Source organism: Zosterops lateralis, assembly GCF_965231275.1.
Source record: "Zosterops lateralis genome assembly, chromosome: 21".
Taxonomy (NCBI): domain Eukaryota; kingdom Metazoa; phylum Chordata; class Aves; order Passeriformes; family Zosteropidae; genus Zosterops; species Zosterops lateralis.
Window position 1 is genome coordinate 827,331 of NC_139781.1, and position 18,779 is coordinate 846,109.

The 18,779-nt window shown below is 40.1% G+C and overlaps 1 protein-coding gene across 1 annotated transcript in view; it reads right to left on the reverse strand.

Annotated features, from left to right (window-relative positions):
• The window catches only part of TENM1 (teneurin transmembrane protein 1), a 136,884-nt gene extending 121,812 nt beyond the window's left edge, over nt 1-15,072 (reverse strand). Inside the window, exons 1-2 of the mRNA XM_083876528.1 lie at nt 14,954-15,072; nt 6,682-6,761 (exon numbers count right to left, since the gene is read on the reverse strand). Coding sequence (XP_083732654.1) covers nt 6,682-6,761; nt 14,954-15,069 — 196 coding nt within the window. The 5' untranslated portion in view covers nt 15,070-15,072. The remainder of the gene's footprint in view (nt 1-6,681; nt 6,762-14,953) is intronic.
• Between the last annotated feature and the right edge of the window lie 3,707 nt (nt 15,073-18,779).

An 18,779-nucleotide genomic window follows, 5' to 3' on the forward strand; every position in this document is an offset into this window, starting at 1 on the left:
GTCTCTGCCCTCTCTTCAGAGTTCAGCCTCCTGCAGACCTTTCCTGCAGCACCCTTGGGGGCTGGCTGCTGCCTGCCAGCATGAAACCCACCATTAGCACTAAGGAAACCTCCTCTGATGCTGCTTAAGCTCCCCCAGCAGCCTTTGAAGCATGATGAGTGCACTCACATCACAAGAGAGGCAAAAGCTGCTCTGGCTCTGCCTACCTGGCATTGCACAGAATGTCTGCGATCACACCCCCTGTATTTTTCAGCCCCTAGAACACTTCAGGTACTGGTGGGGTGTGTGAGGTCACTGCTGAGCTGCTCCACTTTGAGGACTGGCAGGGAAATGGAGATAAAGAGTTTGTTAGCTGGCGTGATTGCAGAATTCCCATTTCTGCTGGGAGGAGCTGTGGTGAGTCAGCAGCAGCATCAGCCCCCAACTTCATCAACTGGCCTGACCAAAGCTCTCCTCTGACAAATCTGAGTGCAAGATTTTTCTTTTGGGAGGAACTGCACTCATCTGGAAAGATATTCTTTCTTGGCTTGCTTGAACATCCAGTACAATCACCTGTCAATAATTACATTATTACTTCACTCTGTGCAATCCATCAGCTGTACATTGCTTTCACTGAGGTGATCTGGAGGCAAAATTGATCTGAAGGCAAAATTTGACCCTTTTTCCATTATGTTGGGAGATAGGGCTTACGTGATGGATACTACCATACCTATATTTCATTTATATTTTATTAGATAACCCTTTTCAATTCAAAGTTTCTGATAAAATTCTAACACAAAAGTAGACACAGATTTTTAATTTTTTTTTTTAACATGCATTATGTTAAACTGGAGGAGTCCGTAGTCAGTGTATTTGAAGAGACTGGAGGATGCCACAGGATTATTTTTTCCTAAATTTTCCTAAATTCTTTCCTCAGCCTCCCTGTCCTGGCCAGGCCACACCATGGAGCTGTGGAGGGTAATTTTAAATGACCTCTCTCTCCAGTACAGAAGATTCTAGTCAGAGCACAGAGCTTTGCTTAGCTAAATTATTATGCTTCTTAGCAAAAAAAAAAAAAAAAAAAAAAAAAAAAAAAAAAAAAAAAAAAATTAGGTTTAAAACAGATCTCTTGCAGAAAAAGAAATATTAAAGGCCTACATAATCTAACCTTTCTATAAATTTCTTTCATGGAATCTCTCAGCAAAGAGATGAAAATTAAGTGTAACTTTATGCTGCCTAAGGGATTTTCCCTACCCACAGGCAGGTTTTTGTTGCTTCGCTTTACTGCTGTAAGTGAAACCAGTAGGGCTGTGCTCAGAACAAAAACCTGTGTCTTTACCTCTGAAATAACTGACCACATCACTTCTTTTGTCCACCATTTAAACAAAACAGACAGTTCCAGGGTGACCACCTCAGTCCCCACAATTCTGCTGCACACTCAAGAAAAACCACAAAGACACAAGCAAGTTTTTTCAGAGCTGGCTTTGTAAACTGGATTAACCTGCCATCTGCTAGGAAGCCAATGATCTAATTGAATTTATTCTTATCCACCTTCTGTGTGAGCACAGCTTGTCAGCTCCGGTGCCCTGTGTTTGGCACAATGTGAATTGGAGCCTTGGCTTCAGTGCAGGAGGGACACTCAGGAGGGAGGAGATGGCCAGAAATCCTGTGCAATGAGGACTTACTGCCTGGGAGATAACTGCAAAAGACAAACTTCCTGCAAATGTGAAACCCCTCCAAAGTGCTGACCTGCACTGAAGGCTCCTGTTCAGCTCTCTGTGCCGTTTTACAGGATCTCAGTAGATCATCCCCAGAGTTCAGAAGAGCTGGTACAGAACGTGCATCAGCAGCTGACTCCTCTCTGCACCTGCTCCAAGTACCAGAAAATGGTTTGTTTCTGTAACTGCGAGCAGGTTCTGCTTAGAAAACTGGATTTCCCTGTGGCATGAAGCCACAGATGCATCAGTGTCTCAGCTCCAGTACAGGTGAATTAATGAGAAAAATACTTGGACGCAAGAGCAGAATCAAGGTTCTGATCCTGACCTTTAGGAGAGGTGATCTTCTGTAAGCTCATTTTACAAATAAAATACTATTTCATTCTGCTGTAAACAGATTGCAGAATTTGAGACTTAATATTTGATTCAGTCTTCAGAATATTTTTGTAAAAATCCATATTAAAGTGGTAAACTGTTTTGATTATCTAAGGCGTTTAATGAAATAAGGACTTCCTCCATGTATTGGTTGCAGCCATCTGAACTCTCAGCATTCTCCCCTGTCTCAAGAAGTTTTCTCTTTATGTCAAACACATTTTTATACCTGAAAATACAAACAGACCCCCCTCCCCTGCAATCCTGCGAGACGGTTTCATTTTTCATTACCGAGTCATATTTTATATTTAGGAATAAACAAAACCTAGTCTTGGGCAACAGTGAATGTTTCTCCTCTGAACACTAATATGTAATATAAGTATTACATAAATATAGTATTTGTGGCATATCAAGCTCCTCAGTAAGAGCCAGGATCCAGGAGAGCAAACACCACAACTCCCAGCTGAGAGATGCTGCTGTATCTGTGTCAGTGAGAGTTCTCCAATGGCATTTCAGGGTTATTCACCTGTATCACAACATTTTCACAACCCTCAAACACCCCACACTGTTTACCAGCCCATTAAATCCTTCAGTGTGCAGCAGTTCATCTTCCCCTTGATCCCTCTCTGCATAATTCCTTTCCTGCTGCTGTTACACATTGTCTAAAGCAATGAAACCAATGTTATAAATCCATGCATGAGATACATCTGTCCTTAAAACCTGGCTTGGCCTTTCCTAGTGCTGAAACCATCACTCCTCTCCTTGGACATGCAGTGAGAAATGCCACGTCACAGTGTGAGGCAGCACAGAGGATTTCATTTCCTTACCCTCCATGTTAATGTAATTTAAAACCCAACACCCACCTCCAGTGCCTGCTCATAAATAGTGATAATATCATGGATAGGGCCAACTCTGTATCCATACTGGAGAATTCATTTGTATATAAAACAGTCATTTCATAGTCAGGGATGGTGAAATCCAAGAACATGAGATGCGATTTTCAGAGGCACTGAACATTTGCATCACCTGCTGAAATCAATAGGAACATCAGGAGTTTGGCACCTTTGATCAATGGGACCAGTGATTTGCAAGTCCAAATCAGCTGATAAAATGTTAAAGTATCATGGAAGAAAAATCCTGCTCACTAATGGGCTAAAAAAAAATCTACTACATGAGCAGCCAGAGCACCCATTGTACTGGGCTTAAGGGAAATGATGTGGTGTGGCAAAAAACCAAAAGAAATACCATGTTTCTTCTTCTATTTCTTATATTTGCCTCATTTACTCTTAAAGTTTTTGGCAAGACTGTGAGGCAGAGCAGGAGCTGCTGGTGAAGCTGCTGCAGCCCCTCCTGCACTGGTGAGAGGCACCAAGGTCACCTCCCTGAGGTGTGTCCCAACTGCTCACCCAGGCAAATTCAAGAACCTGCCTCACATTCACAGGATTTACATTAGGAAAACTGAAAATGAAAAATAAAAGTACGTAGGACTTTTCCCATAGAAAATAATTCAAGGCATTTACAATTACATCTCCAACAGTCTGAAGGCCAAACATGCACTTTATGAAATAAGGGGTTTTTTGAGTAACTACTATGACTTTAGAACCTAGTCACAGAAATTACTCTTGTTGGAGTGAAAATATGTGTTTTTCTTGATAAACTAAAGATTTTCAATAAATCTGCTGTTACACAACCACCAACAGTGTTCTATAATTTCCTTACTGTCCATAAAATACTCAAATTTATTTCAGCAAGGCCAAATAGTAAACACAGTGATTATAGGCCAAAAGAGGATTAATGGAGAAACAGTATTTTTTTTAACTGAGTAGCACTTCAAAGGAGAGAAAATACAGAAAAATTACACGTTCTTATGTAAAAGCTTTGCTATTGAGTCTCACTGATAAGAGGGAAAGGCTGAAAAAATAAAAGAACAAAAATATTTTGCTAGTTTACCGTTAGATTGAAAAGAAATCACAGCTCAGAGCATTCTGGCAGAGGTCTCAGTTCATTATATATATAAGAGCCACTTGTAAATTTTCATTTGGAATGAGCTTCACGTCTCTAAGATTTTGGAGATGTTCCCACTTGAGGTTGAGATTTGGGTGTCCTTTTAAAAGTAATGTGGAGCTCAAGCATTAAATGCCAGTGAAAAATACTTGAAAAAGAACATTTAAGTTCTTGGATGAGGAGAAGAAAAAGCCTGATGTTAAATTTTGATCAACACTCATTTGGCCTGAAATTGTGGTTCATGGTAAGTTAATGAAGGCTATGCCAGAAAATACCACGATGAAAACGATTTTGCCTTTTAAAAGCCTTCCTTATTTTTTCAGTAACAACTGCTGAGCTGATCACAGGTTTAAGTTTGGTCCTGAAACTAAAATGAGTTTTGTTTTAAAAAGTGGGCCCATGTCTGCTAAGATTGCTCAGACACAGCTTCATCTGCCTTGATGAAAACCTGATGGAGTGAGGGATCTGAATCAGAGTAGGCAAGGAGAAAACACTTGGGGGAGTGAATTCCAACCTCAGAGTGTTACATCCAGGCTGAATTTCTATATTCCACTACTCCTTTAAAACATGCACATTTCAATTTCTGATGTGAAAAGATATGCAAATATGCAATCCCACAGAGCCAGTGAACTCTGGAAACAGTTTACAGGCTAAGAATCAAACCCAGCAAAAGAGAAAAAACTGAGGTATCTGAGTCATAAGGAGAGACCATAAACTTATTTAAGTATTTAACCAACCAGAGATGGGCAGAACGAATATTCACTTGGAATAAACTAACTAATACTACTTGAATCTGCAGGGAAGCAACTCAAACATTTCTGGGGAAAAGAGCAAATAATTGCATCCTGCAAATTTTTCTGAATTAGAACTCCTGGTTCAAAAATCTGTATTTTTTTTTCCCTAGAAAACATTAATAGAAACAGTAATAACTTATAAAATGCAAAAATAGCTCCATTTTACCTGCTTTTGCCTAACTAAAGGAAACATGCTCCACCCTTTACCAGGACATGACAGATACTTTTACAGCAGAGTCACACAGAGCTCTTTAATTCCTGGTGCCAAGGAGAGCTCCCAGCCTTCCCAGCCTGCTGACACAGAGCAGAACATCCCTGGAATGTCACAGGAATTGCAGTGGCAGACTGAAATCTAAACAGGGATGAAAGGGACAGTGCTTCATGCAGATAAAATCTCAATGGTGTGGGTGGGATGAAATGTGCAGCAAACAGATGAGGCTGCAGAAATGCTGCAGCCAGTCCTGAGCCAGGGCATATGCTCAGCAGCTGTTATGGAACTCTGCAATTAATGGAGCTTACAGGATCCTCAGGTGCTTTCAAATCATCAGGCACCAGAAATGCTCAAATCTGCTTTCCCATATGCATTACGAAAAAAAATCCCTCCTGATGAGCACCTTGCTGACAATAACCAAAATTTCGTCACTATGGGACCAAAGAAAACCTCAGTGGGGAGCAAGAAATTACTGAAATTTTAATAATTTTCACTGTAGATATGTTTATTCAGAGAGTATAGAAAATCAGTGGCCATTTATCAGTATAGAGGTATCTGAACTTTTATCTCTGTCAAGTTTTACCAAGTATGAACTGCGTTTTTCCAGGCAAACTGGAATTATTCCCATTCAAGCTACAGGGCACGAGGAATACTCTGGCTCCTGCCATCTAAAACAACAGCCTGAGAGTGTGGGTGAGATAGCAAAAACAAATTAGTTTTCCCTGTATTTGCAGAAGCCACAGTCATGTTCTTAAATTCTACACACAGAATGTTCTTTAATATTTTCAATTCAGATTGAAAACCCAATGCAGTAATTAAAGTTCAGGCTAAATGTCATGTAGGAAATCACAAAGAACTGCTCTCCTATGTATGCTTGGAACCACACTGACTTCAACCCACCTCCAGTACACCTGTCCTCCAAAAAAAAACCTCAAAAAACCAACCCAAAACCTGAGGAAGCCCTTCCTAGCTCCTCTGATAAACCTGTCCAATATATTTTGCTAATAAAATGGCTGAGTTGGTACTATGTAACCCATTTTTTAAACATAAATTCAATAAAGGGATAACAAAATCTATCTTAGACAACATGGTAAAAAATTATTTTTAGAGCTAGTTGTCATTCTAGTAAATGACAATATAGCAATACATATATATAACTCCTATAACAATTAGGAGGAAAGTCATGTAAGATTTAAATGGTGATGAGACTGAAGAAATTAACTAAGGATAGCAAGGCAAAACACAATTAAACATTACCAGTCTTTCCCAATAATTCTTTAAGAGCAACAATGTTGTAATGTATGAAAATCAAACCTTCAAGAAAATATCACAGCAATTAAAATCAGTAGGAGTCCTCTGCCAGTATAAACATGGAATCTTGAATAATATTTCTTTGTCTGCTAAGCAGCATCAAGGTTAACAGAGCAGAAAGTTAATGAGAATTCCGTGTTCAACCTTTAGCCAATGCAGTGTTTTGTCTGCCAGGATTTAGAGAGCACCAATGGCAAATATTGTGAGTAAAACACGATGTGTGTCAGTGCAGAGGCAGCAGAAGGACAGAGCAGAGGGGAGGGATGGAAGGAGCAGAGGAAGGATCAGGGCTTACCAATGACATAGGCCAGCAGCAGGGCCAGGGTCACGGTGATGGCAGTGGCACTCAGAGCTGTGCACTTCCAGTTGCAGCACCTGTAAGGTTTGTTAAAAGTGAAGGCAGGTCTGGAAAAGGTGCTTCTAGGAAGAGGCCTAGGAGGTGGAGAGTAAACAGTATTGGAGGTTAAGGGATAGTTCTGACTGGCTGCACTGAAGATAGCTGAAGACCCAGATCCATGCTTAAACAGGAAATGCCTACAAAGAGAAGACAAAGAAGGATGTGAAACCACTCTGTGAGGTACAAAGCAAAAGGAACTGTACAAGCACTGCATGGTAAATACTGCATACAGCCACAGAAAATATCAGGCAGGAAAACGTGTGTTTGAATGCCCTCTGCACGTTCTTTAACCACACCACAGGATGTCCAGCAATGTTTTAGTGAAGCAACGTAACATAAATAAATTCTAAGCTGATTTCTCTGAGGGAAGGCTGTTCTCAGTAGAGGACTGGGATCCTCCAAGATGTATGTGAAACAACATAACATAAATAAATTCTAAGCAAATTTCTCTGAGGGAAGGCTGTTCTCAGTAGAGGACTGGGATCCTCCAAGACAAGCAGCCCCTGTGTGCCTTGCCAGCAGTATCCTCTCCATCCACACCTACCAGGTTTATTCACCTGGAATACCCAAAATGCTAAAGCCAGTGGCACTGAGATAATTTATTTTTTACCATGGAATACAGGAAATTAAAAACAAACAAAAAAAGTGACTACTCAGTCACCTGATTTACAAGGTTAATCCATTCTGAAGAACTGTGGTTACTATACAGGTGAGACAATTTCTTTACTGTTCTTAATTGAGCTATTTTGAGAATAGTTTTTCTTCAAATGCTTTTGCCTGCTGCAGTGATTCTCAAACATACTAAGAAAGAATTCATTTGGAGACCTATTTCAGCATGCTTTGCAGGACTGATTGCCTTCAAGAAAAAAACCCAAAGACTTAGATTAGCACAAAATATAAGGTACAGAAATTTGCCTTGTAGAATGAGCTCTGGTGCTGAAGTACAGAGCAGTTTTTTAGAGGAGGAAGGATAGTTTTTCAGAACTGGCAAGGGCTCTCCAAGAGAGTTTAGGAGAGGTTATTTAACATTAAACAACAACTCACTGTGATATGTGCTCAGAGACAGTGGAAAGAAGGGCTGGTTCAGGGCTGCCCAGACCCAGCACATATTCTTTTGCAAGCACCAGCTTTCTTTGGTCCTTGTTGCCTGTATTTTATCTAAGGGAGCAAGCCTCTTCAGTGCCCTCTTTTCTGATGGGTGCACCTCCAAAACTCACAGCACAGCATGACCCAAAGGAGTTTGGCGCATCCTGGTGCTCCCCTGTTCCAGGCTGAAACAGCAAGGGACAAGGTCCAGAATCCTCCCAATGGCAAAAGTACCTTTGAAAGGCACAAGATGAGTTTCCATATGCACATCTGCATCAATCAATGCATGCTGGGAGGATTTCTTTGAGGAATACACAGTGGGATGTACAAGATCAAACACTCAAAGGTATGAAACATTGTTATGCTGTGACATTTGACTTGAGGAATATTGTAAATACATGTTCCTGAAACGGTAATTGTTGGAATGGTGTAATGAGTGTGGTATTATGGATTTCCATTATAAGATTTTAAAAGAAAGGTTACGGTTTGTGAAATGCCAGATTATAGAAAATAAAAAGGTATTACAGAGCACTTTTATCTTCTAAAGAGCCCTTTAGTTACAAAAACAAAAACAAAAACAAAAAAAAAAAACAAAAACAAAAACAAAAAAAACCAAAACAAACAAACAAACAAAAAAAAAAAAAAAAAAAAAAAAAAAAAAAACACCAAAAAAAAGCAAAAAAAAAAAAGCAAATGAGAATACAGGTTAGCAGGTTAGCTTGCACTGCAGTTTACAGGGCCTGGGTATCAGGAGTCTTATGACTAAACCACAAGAATTAAACTTGAGCATTAGTTATTCTGCGTCATGATTATTACTCAAATGAGCTGCACTCAGTCAAAACTTGACATCTAACCCTGAGCACAGCACCCTGGCACTGCATCACACTGCACATCTCCTTCCCACTGTAGATACACACATTAGAAAGATGGCATCGCTCTCCATGTTGTAATGCTACCTAATTTTAGTTCAAAATATATCAACTCATAAGCAGTAAAAGAATAAATTCAAATGAAGTAACAGAACTGTTTACAGAACTGCATAAACCTGCTTCCCCTTCTATCAGGCTGTGAGAGCACAGCTGGTAATTTTGGATTCCATGCTTTGTTGTCACACATGAAAGCTTTTGCAAGGATGAGAAGTTCTTTCTCAGTCAGCAGTTAATCACTTAGACTTTAGGAAAAAATATCATGGCAAAATTCCTATTGATATTCAGGGAATTAGAAGTAGAATCACCACATAAGATATGTTATTAGATATAAGCATATACATATGAGAAGTATGTATGCATATATATACACACACACACACATATATATACAAATGTTACAAATATAAAAAGTCAATTGTTCTTTACATACTTTAATAATTCAAGACATAATGACAAAAGCCTACTTATTTGTTAATTTCTCATTTAAATGTTTTGGAAATTACAGCAGAAGGGTCTGATATTGGCAGTACTGATGATCCTTTATGGAGCATAGCTCAGAGGTATCAGAGGTAAAGGGAAGGAAGTGCTGAACAGAAAATTGTTATTACTAAGGCTCTGACAACCAGGGACTCCTAAGCCAGGAATAATTTCATTCAGGTCACTGTTGGACACACAACTCCATCCACACAGAGCAGAACTGACACTGCTCTCATTCGCAATAAAACTGAGATTCTGGAGCAATGGTACACTGAAACTGAGCTACAGTGAAATAATGCTGAGAAAATGTTTAAAAAACCCCAACTGTTTACAAGTTCCATTTCTGGGAGTGTATATTGAGCACCCAAAGACATTTCTATAGAATTTGAGAAACGCTGGTGGCACAAAGACAAATTTCCAGAGCCAGACTGTGGCTGTGTTCTCATAAACTCAGCTGACTCCTCATCTGCCTGAGCACACCATGGTTCCCGAAGGACGTCAGGACATGCTCAACTGTTGCTATCAATTCTATAAAATCAGCTTCTCTTTCTAAAGAGCAAAATAATAAAACCTGCAGTTCAAAAGTTTAGATGTGACTGCAGCCTGATGTGTGCTTTAATATTTGATCTAAGAGAAAAGCTAAGGACTGTGGTGTTTGGTTTGTTTTTTTTTTTTTTTTTTCGTGAACTGAGAACACATGAAAAATCAGAGCATTTATAATGGTGATTGATAGCACCACTCCTTCCAAGTGGAGAAAAACTGAATGTTCACAAAAACATCAAAAACATCCATAAAAGAAGATGATAATACTATCTTATAAAGAGAAATATAGGACATAATCTGTAAGGCATTTGTTGGTGAAATAAAAGTCACTTAATATTATTACACTGATAACTCCAACCCATAAATAAATATTAAAGGCTCAGTAATATTCACAAATAGAAGAGGCAGTTGGAAAGCTTTCCCTCTCTGAGGTAACCACAGTGTCTCTTTGGCTCTTCATCCATCTGCTGATTGTTACAAATGTATGTGCATTACACATACATATTTGATTATTTTGGAAGTGAAAAGGTAGAATTGTTTTCATTCTTCTCACAGCCCAGACCCTTTGTATTAACCTGTATTTATTTCTCTCTTTCAAAATTCAAATCCAATCTGTTTCTGGTTTTGCCAGTGGAAACACTATTTCATAGAAAGCTGAAAGGCTGCTGGCTCATTGGTGGCCATAAAATCACAACACAGCTTTACATTTAGTTATAACTTTAGATATCATCACATTACTCAAAACAATGAGCAAGGAGGATCTGCAGCGTGATTGTGCAGGTTGCTATATTTAGCTGATAAAACCCCTTACACAAATACTGTCCCATGATTCCAGGGAAGCCCATACAGACCTTCTCACAGAGAAAAAACACAACAGAGAGTATGAACAACAGAAATTGCCCTTTTGTCCTTAGTGACTGGATCTCAAACTACTCAAAGCAGGACCCTCAAGGGCCATTGCTGCTGATATGGAAGTTGTACTTCATTGTAGCTGACAAATGTTTGTATTTTTATTCCCCCAAAAGACACCTTTATTCTGGCATTATTAAATTTTTAAGGTCATATTTACAGCTTTTATTTTCAGTTCATGGTTGTATTGACAGTCATCAATTTATCTTTTGGAATTCAAAAGAGAAATATTTTCAGATCTTTTCTGCTGGGCAGTGAGAACACATGGGACTCAATGAATTTAAAAGTCCTTGTCATGTGTCTGTTCTTAATGTGGTCAGCCTCTATATATGTTGACTTATTGTTTAATTAGGTAGAAAATGAGAAAATACAAGAGAAATGTCATAACAGAAAATACTGGCCAACATTATTTGAAGAAAAGCTCATAAAGGAAGCCCCCCCTACATTTATCCCTGGAAGAGCCCCAGATGTAGCCATTTATCTCAAGAGTGGGCTCCATTTGCAAACGTGTTCCCAGTGAATTGCTCAAGCAGAAAGTGTCTCCTCGTTTGGTAGCTTGTGCTCATTAACATCTGTGTGCCTGGGAGCTGGAAAAGCTGCTCCCTTTGCTATGGAAAACTGGCTCTGGGAGAAAGTCAAGGCACAGGAAATGCTTTCTCAGTCTCTGCTCTGGAGGCAAGATGCACAAGAGCCACAACATGTTCAAATGCTGAGACCAAGAAGAATGAGCAAACCTTGCAAGGGCTCACACTGAACTGAGTGGGAATTTCTAGATGCATTTTTGACTATTTTTGCTTTTAAAATCACTCCAGCTTACATAGAAAGGGACTATGTACAGGTGTCTGTGATTTGAAAGGCTAGCAGTGGGCTTCCTGAAGAGAGATAATAATTATGAGGTTGATTTAAAAAGAACAAAGCTAAACCATAGCACAGAATAAATCTCTTGCTTGTTGTCAAGATCTGCCAAACAGAATCATACCAAACAGAAATATTACCAAGTTATTTTCAGGAAAACAAACGCAGCTAATCATACCTATACACCTTAAATATCCGTGTAACGTGGAAAGGAATGATTTCATCTACATGGGGATTCAAATACACTTCTTGATCTCCAAAACTCTCCAAGTTTCCAAGTGTTTAGAGACATAATCAAACCTGATTCAACCTATTGCTGAATTGTAACTAAAAATAACAACTGCCTTGAACCCCAAATACTCCTGTTATTATTCCAGCACTTCAAAGTTTTATATAAATTAATGGTAATTGAATCTCAGGTTTATGTTCTGGTACTTCAGTGTCCCCTTAGAGGAGCCATTTCCATGGTGATCAGATTGTTTAAATGAAGCTGTCTCTGCACAGGACTGGCTCATTGCCAGGGCACTAAAGGGAGATTTCAGCCCATTCAGCACAGCATTAACCTCACTGCCAGCACTGCTAAATGGGCTACAGGAACCAGGAAGAAATTGGATTTAAAAAAGGAAGGAACAAGCAAACATCCTAAATACTGATGCACAAAACAGGACTAAAAACTCCCCTTTGAAACAAAATCAAAATTAGCTAAATTTTGATATTTAGACAGAAAACCGAAAAATTCTGATTGTTTGGTAATTTATGTCAAAACTTAACTCAAAAGAAGTGTGACCAATGGTTTATCCATGAGGGATCTCTAACAGACTATAAGGAAGGTATGAAAAATTTCAGGTAAAAATCCCTACTTAACATCTAGATTTTACTTCTTCTTTTGGGATTTGACTGAAATGGGAAAACAAATAGCAAACAGCAGGGAAAAAAAGCCAAACTAAGAAAGCAAGATATGGAAACAAATACTGAGTTAACTAGAAGAGCATGGAGAAAATGAAAAACATTCCTTTGAGTTATCAGGGCTTAACACTTACTCCATAAAAGGTAGTTTGCTATGTTCAGTTGGGGCTGTCAGAGATAATGACAATGTATTACACTGTAAATCACAAGATTTGAAGCATTAGAGCAAAGTATCTATGAAGTCTGAAAAAACAATTATTCTAGTGGAAAGAAAGGGAACAGGCAATAAGTTAGTTGCAAGTGCTTTATTCTGGGGGAGAGGGGAAAACAATCAATTTTTGTAAGAGCCCAATAACATTATCCTAAAAAAGAGAATCAATGTTTCCATGTTTTTATGTGGTGTGAGAGATCTTTGCAGTCTTTTTCTGGCACTGCTTAAAATGCATTTCTCTGTGTGACAAGGAAATTACTGCATATTCGTAAGTAACTTTAATAATGGCTATGTTTATTTTTCCCCACGTGTGTGCATGCATAAATGGAGGCTGAATTTGCATCTCTGGGCACACTGCAGGGCTGGAGGCTGCAGCACAGCCAGTCACCAGCTGGAGCTGTTGCACCTCCCACAGGTACAGCTCTTCCCCAATTCCCCCAGCAGCAGGTGTTTGATAATGTGTCCTCTGGAGTCTTAAAGCTGTTCTTAATTCTTATTTTTATTTGGGTTGCTTATAATCAGAATAACTGCCAGAGTGAGGGAGCTGGCCTTGGCAGCAACACACAGACAGACTCTAATTATAGTTTTGCAAAAGCTGGCATGAACTTGAAGTGATTTCATCTTCCCAAGTCAGTCTCATCATTAAACATTAGTAAGTCAGGCCCTGACAAAAGTGTTTTGCAGATCAGTGTGTGCAGTACCTCTAGATGAAGCACAAAACAACTTTTCTGTCTTGCCCTTTTCTATAAAAATGTCACTAGGTTTTACTGTACAAGAAAACTTTCAAACACATTCGCCAAAGAATGTCTTTACTGCAGCCCTTGCCATCTCATCTGAGTTTCAAATTCTAATTATGTAAGAGTACGAGTTTAATCTGAATATTACAAACATTTTTGGAACTAGAGAATTTTCTTTTACACATCATCACTATGAGCAGACTCGGAAACTTGCTTAATTTCTGTCTGTCCAGAGTGAACAGGTTTTACAGTCCCATGATCAGTTCTAGGAAATCTTTTCCTGTCTGAAAATTCTCTAATATTCCATGGCAGTAAATAAAACATCAAACACATGTTCTGTTTATGAATTAACAGGAGAGACAGTTGGGAGAAAAGCTGAATATGTGTACTCTGATTTTTGCCTAGTTGTTACAGTAGGGAATACACTGTCCAAGTCTTCTTTTTGACTGCAAATGTTCCAAATTTAATTAAAAAAAATCTGCTTAGCTACATTAGGTATGTAGATATCTGGCTAGATTTGGTGTTATTAAAGACCTGGCACAGAAACATGTCATTGAAATGTCTCTTTATTTGGTAAGATTATTTTTAATGTGTAGCTAGATATTAACGAAGAAGGAAAGCAGGGAATGCAGGTATGAGGTCAAAGCACCAGCTCAGTCCTGGCAGAATCATTCCCTGGTAAAGGAAGGAAAATCAAGCTGCAGCCCTTCCTTTTCTCCAAGGCTGTGCTGTGCCCTGCAGACTCCTGGGAAATGCTGATGACAAATATTTTTTTTATTCCAGTGTCCCCTGCTACAGCACTTGTCTGCACACAAACTGCAGATACATCCTGGCACACAGACTCACAGATTTGCCGTATGGATCAGCCAGCCTTTCTGCCAGCTTCATGAGAGGCTTCTGGGAGTGACCAGTGGGGGCATAAAATCAGCTGAAACAACCAGGGAAGGGTCAAAATGTGGAAAACTCCCACTCTGTGAATGACTAATGCAGTGCCCAAAGGATGTTTTCTGGTCTGAATTCCTAACTCACCATACAGCCCTTTATACAATTACAGATACAGCTTTGTATCTCTGTATTTGCCCTTTATGAGAAGCTTCAAATTTGCAAAAAACCCCAGTAAGAAACCAGAAAATTTAAACTGAACTCGAAAGAAAAATAAATTGCAAAGTACTGTCCCCAAATGAAGCCTGATGAGAATGTAGTGAACAGGGATGCAGAGAAGCTTAAAAAGATCTACCTGACCGCTGAGTGAAGAGAACCAAAACTTCATGGGACAGAATCCCCAGAGATCACCTTTCTTGCATCAGAAAGTATAGGCAGATATTTAAGCTTGTTACACCAGAAACAGCAGAGATTTATCTTTATAAAGTGTAAGAAAAGCTTGTAGCTCCAGAAAGATCAGCTGAACTATAATGCTGTTTATGTTCACTTTTACAGAGAATTTTCCACCCTCCCTGACTCATTTTGAGGTTTGTCCTTAGGACAACCAGGGCGAGTTCTGTGCCCGTGCTCCGTACCTGGTCTCCAGGGGGATGTTGCTGTTGAGGACCCAGCTGTTGTGCAGGTGCACCGAGTCCTGGTTGCTGCTGGGGGCCGTGGGGGCCGCGGGGCTGGGCTGGCTGCGAGTGGTCATGGATCTCCTCTGCAGGGAGTCTGAGGGGCCCGGCGCCTTCCTGGCACAGGTGCAGGCGTGCGGCGGGGGCGGCGGCGGCGGCAGTGGCCGGAATGTGAACTGGTTGTGCGGGCTGCCCGGCATGTCTGCAGCAACAGGGAACACAAACATGGGTTATTGTCCTGTGTGCAGCAACAGGGGAACACAAACGTGGGGTTATTGTCATGTGTGCAGCAACAGGGGAACACAAACATGGGTTATTGTCATGTCTGCAGCAACAGGGGAACACAAACATGGGTTATTGTCATGTGTGCAACAGGGGAACACAAACATGGGTTATTGTCATGCCTGCAATGTCAGGGAACACAAACATGGGTTATTGTCATGTCTGCAGCAACAGGGGAACACAAATATGGGGTTATTGTCATGTCTGCAGCAACAGGGGAACACAAACATGGGTTATTGTCACGCCTGCAATGACAGGGAACACAAACATGGGTTATTGTCATGTCTGCAGCAACAGGGGAACACAAACATGGGGTTATTGTCATGTCTGCAATAGGGAAACACAAACACAACCAGGATTATTGAAACATCTGAAATGGGAACACAACCGGGATTACTGTTATGTGTGCAACAACAGGGAAATACAACCAGGATTATTGAAACATCTGAAATGGGAACACAACCGGGATTACTGTTATGTGTGCAACAACAGGGAAATACAACCAGGATTATTGTAATGTGTGCAGCAAGACAACCAAACACAAAGGATTATTGTTATATCTGCAACAACAGGGAAAACACAACCAAACACAGGATTATTGTTATGTGTGCAGCAACAGGGATGTTGCTTCACGTATCGAGTTTTACCTGGCTAGGGTTAAAGTCCAAATCACATCAAACTTACAACTAAAAAACTTATGAAACAATTTCAGCACCCCCACACCAGGAAACAACCAAACACACATAGGATTATTGTTACATCTGTAACAACAGAGGAACACAACTGATTATTGTTATGTGTGCAACAACAAGGGAAACACAAACAGGATTACTGCAATGTGTGCAACAAAACAACCAAACACGCAGGGTTATTATTATATCTGCAACAACACAACCAAACACACAGAGGATTATTGTTTTAGCAAGATTCAGACTGCCATTAGCTGTTGTTTTGCAGTTAGTGGCTCCTTTATGTTCAGCAAATTCACAAATCACATTCAAGATCGAGTCCAATGCAGCCCCAACACCTCGACTAAACCACGGTACCAAGTATCACATCCAGTCTTTCCTTAAACACATCCAGAGATGGTGACTCCACCACCTCCCTGGGCCGACCATTCCAGTACTTTATTATTCTTTCTGTGAAAAACTTTTCCCTGGTATCCGACCTATATTTCCCTTGGTGCAGCTTGAGACTGTGTCCTCTCCTTCTGTCAGTGCCGCCTGGAGAAAGAGACCAACCCCACCTGAGCACAGCCACCTTTCAGGAAGTTGTCTTAATTAGAAAAGGAAAGGGGAGACTGAAGCCTTAAACTGAAGGAGGCCAGATTTACCTGAGACATTAGGAAGTAAATCTTTGCTGTAAGGTTTTATGGCAGATGAGCTGGCAGGGAGCTCACAGCCCCTGCACCTGTCTGGGGCCTGTTCCCTGTGCTGCCCCAGCCCCGTGGGACCCCCAGGCTGCCCCCAGCATCCCAAGGGGATCTTGTACCTGCACAGGGTCCTGTCCTGTGCTAACAAATGCTGCCAGACAGCCCAGGGTGCCTCAGCCTGAGCTACTGAGCTTCAACCTCCTGCAAAGGACAGTGAACATACCAACATGGTGAAGTGGTACTTTGAGGGACAATAAAACTTTGTTTTCCCTACTTCCCCAAAGTCTCCAAAGAATCTCAGTACAGCCAGACACACAGCTATGGACAACAGCAAACACTTGGTGAGGAAGAGAGTGGTAAAAATTGCTGCCACACTGAGTGATCTGTGAACTTGTTAACCTGAAACTCCTACAGTTACTTCACCTCAGTGCCTAACACAGCTTTATCCCATTTCTGCACTCACCCTCACTCTCCCTTTTTAGCAGATGTCCAGTTAAATTTGCAGAAATCCAGCTGGAGCCAAGCTCTGATGAACCTGCAGAAATTCTCTGCAAGGAACTGCTGCCATCCATGTACAACACATACTTTCTGTACATTATGACATGATGTGTCTTCAAGGCAAAAGATGAAAGTGGATCCTCTCCTCTCCTGGAATGGCTTGTGGAACAAAAGCACCTTTTCCTCTGTGACAGCCCTAACTTACCCCAGCTGGAGAAACAAGGTTGTTTAGTGCTCCACATAAGCTTTTCAATGCTGTGGTAAGCAAAGCTGTCATGGATTTGGCCAAGGCTTAATCCTTTTAATTTCATTGATCTTTTATCAAGGCAGCATTCTTACAGTTGCACTGAGGTTTATGCTGTAACATTTGTTTGCACACACCAGAAAAGCATTTCTAAGCATATTAGAAAATTGGAGACCTCAATAAATTAAATCACTGGAGTCAACAGTCCAGGGCTCCAAAATAATCTGCTAAGGCACTTTCATATAATAATTAATCTGTATCCTGTTATTTTAGAATTGAAAGCTACCCAAATTTTGCACATTATATTTCACGTCCAGCATCCTTATGTATTTGGTCAATGACATTTCCTTACTTCGGGTGTCAATCTCAAATCCACTCTAGAGAAAATCTGCAGGATTATTATAAAACCTATAATTTGCATGACAAGCCATTTCAATGGTTGAGCCAGTGTCCTGTTAGAAAAATGCTGATCATTGCCAGGACACACAGTCAGATTTTACAAGGTCACACAGTCAGACTTTACAAGGTACATCAAGAGCTGTGCAGTAAATGCCAAGGTGACTGCTACTCTAGGTATTGGGGAAAAAACCTGTCTAATCTATATGTTCCCTTTTTAGTTCCCTTTTTATTTGTCCTGTCCCTGTCCCACAACTGTCTGACAGAGTTCAGTTTGTTCCATGCAATAACAGACTGGTCCTGCTCTGGAACCACCAATCCCTCTGGCTCCTTGGGGACTTTGTAACTCCCAGGGCAATTTAGCACACGACAGCAACACATCTCATTTCCTGGGGAGATTCCTCTTTAATTATCACACTTGCCACCCTTTCATCCAGCTACTGGCATCACAGAAAAGCTCATACTGCAGCCTGATTATTTTGGTGATTTAAAGTCTCCCTCATCAGACCCTCGTTTCAGTGGAGCACTGCAAACTCATTAGGCTGAGAACCAGCCTGAGTTTCCAATTAGTTTTTACAGACTTTTTAAATTGGCAAAGTTGTTTTTATTTTGCTTGAAACTGAGTCTATATCTCATTATTTTTATGACACAAAAAATATAGCTTGGGATATAAAGCAGAATTAAATCTAAATATGTACACTTAGGATTCTTCAGGACTCTAAATTAATAGCAGACTGTGTAAAATAATGTACTACAAAATCATTTAAATACCTAAAAGAGGATATTATGCAAGATAATTTGACTAAAGCCAACAAGATTCCAAAATGCATGAGACTGATATAGGAACTGGCTTACCTAATGCTACCTGTAACAGTTGCTGCTTTTATTTTTAATAGCTGCTAATAACATTTGCATTTTTAAATTCTTGTACATTAAAACATTTATGTATGATATGCAAATACAGGCTTGTTTTCACTGTCTTCACTGATCTGATA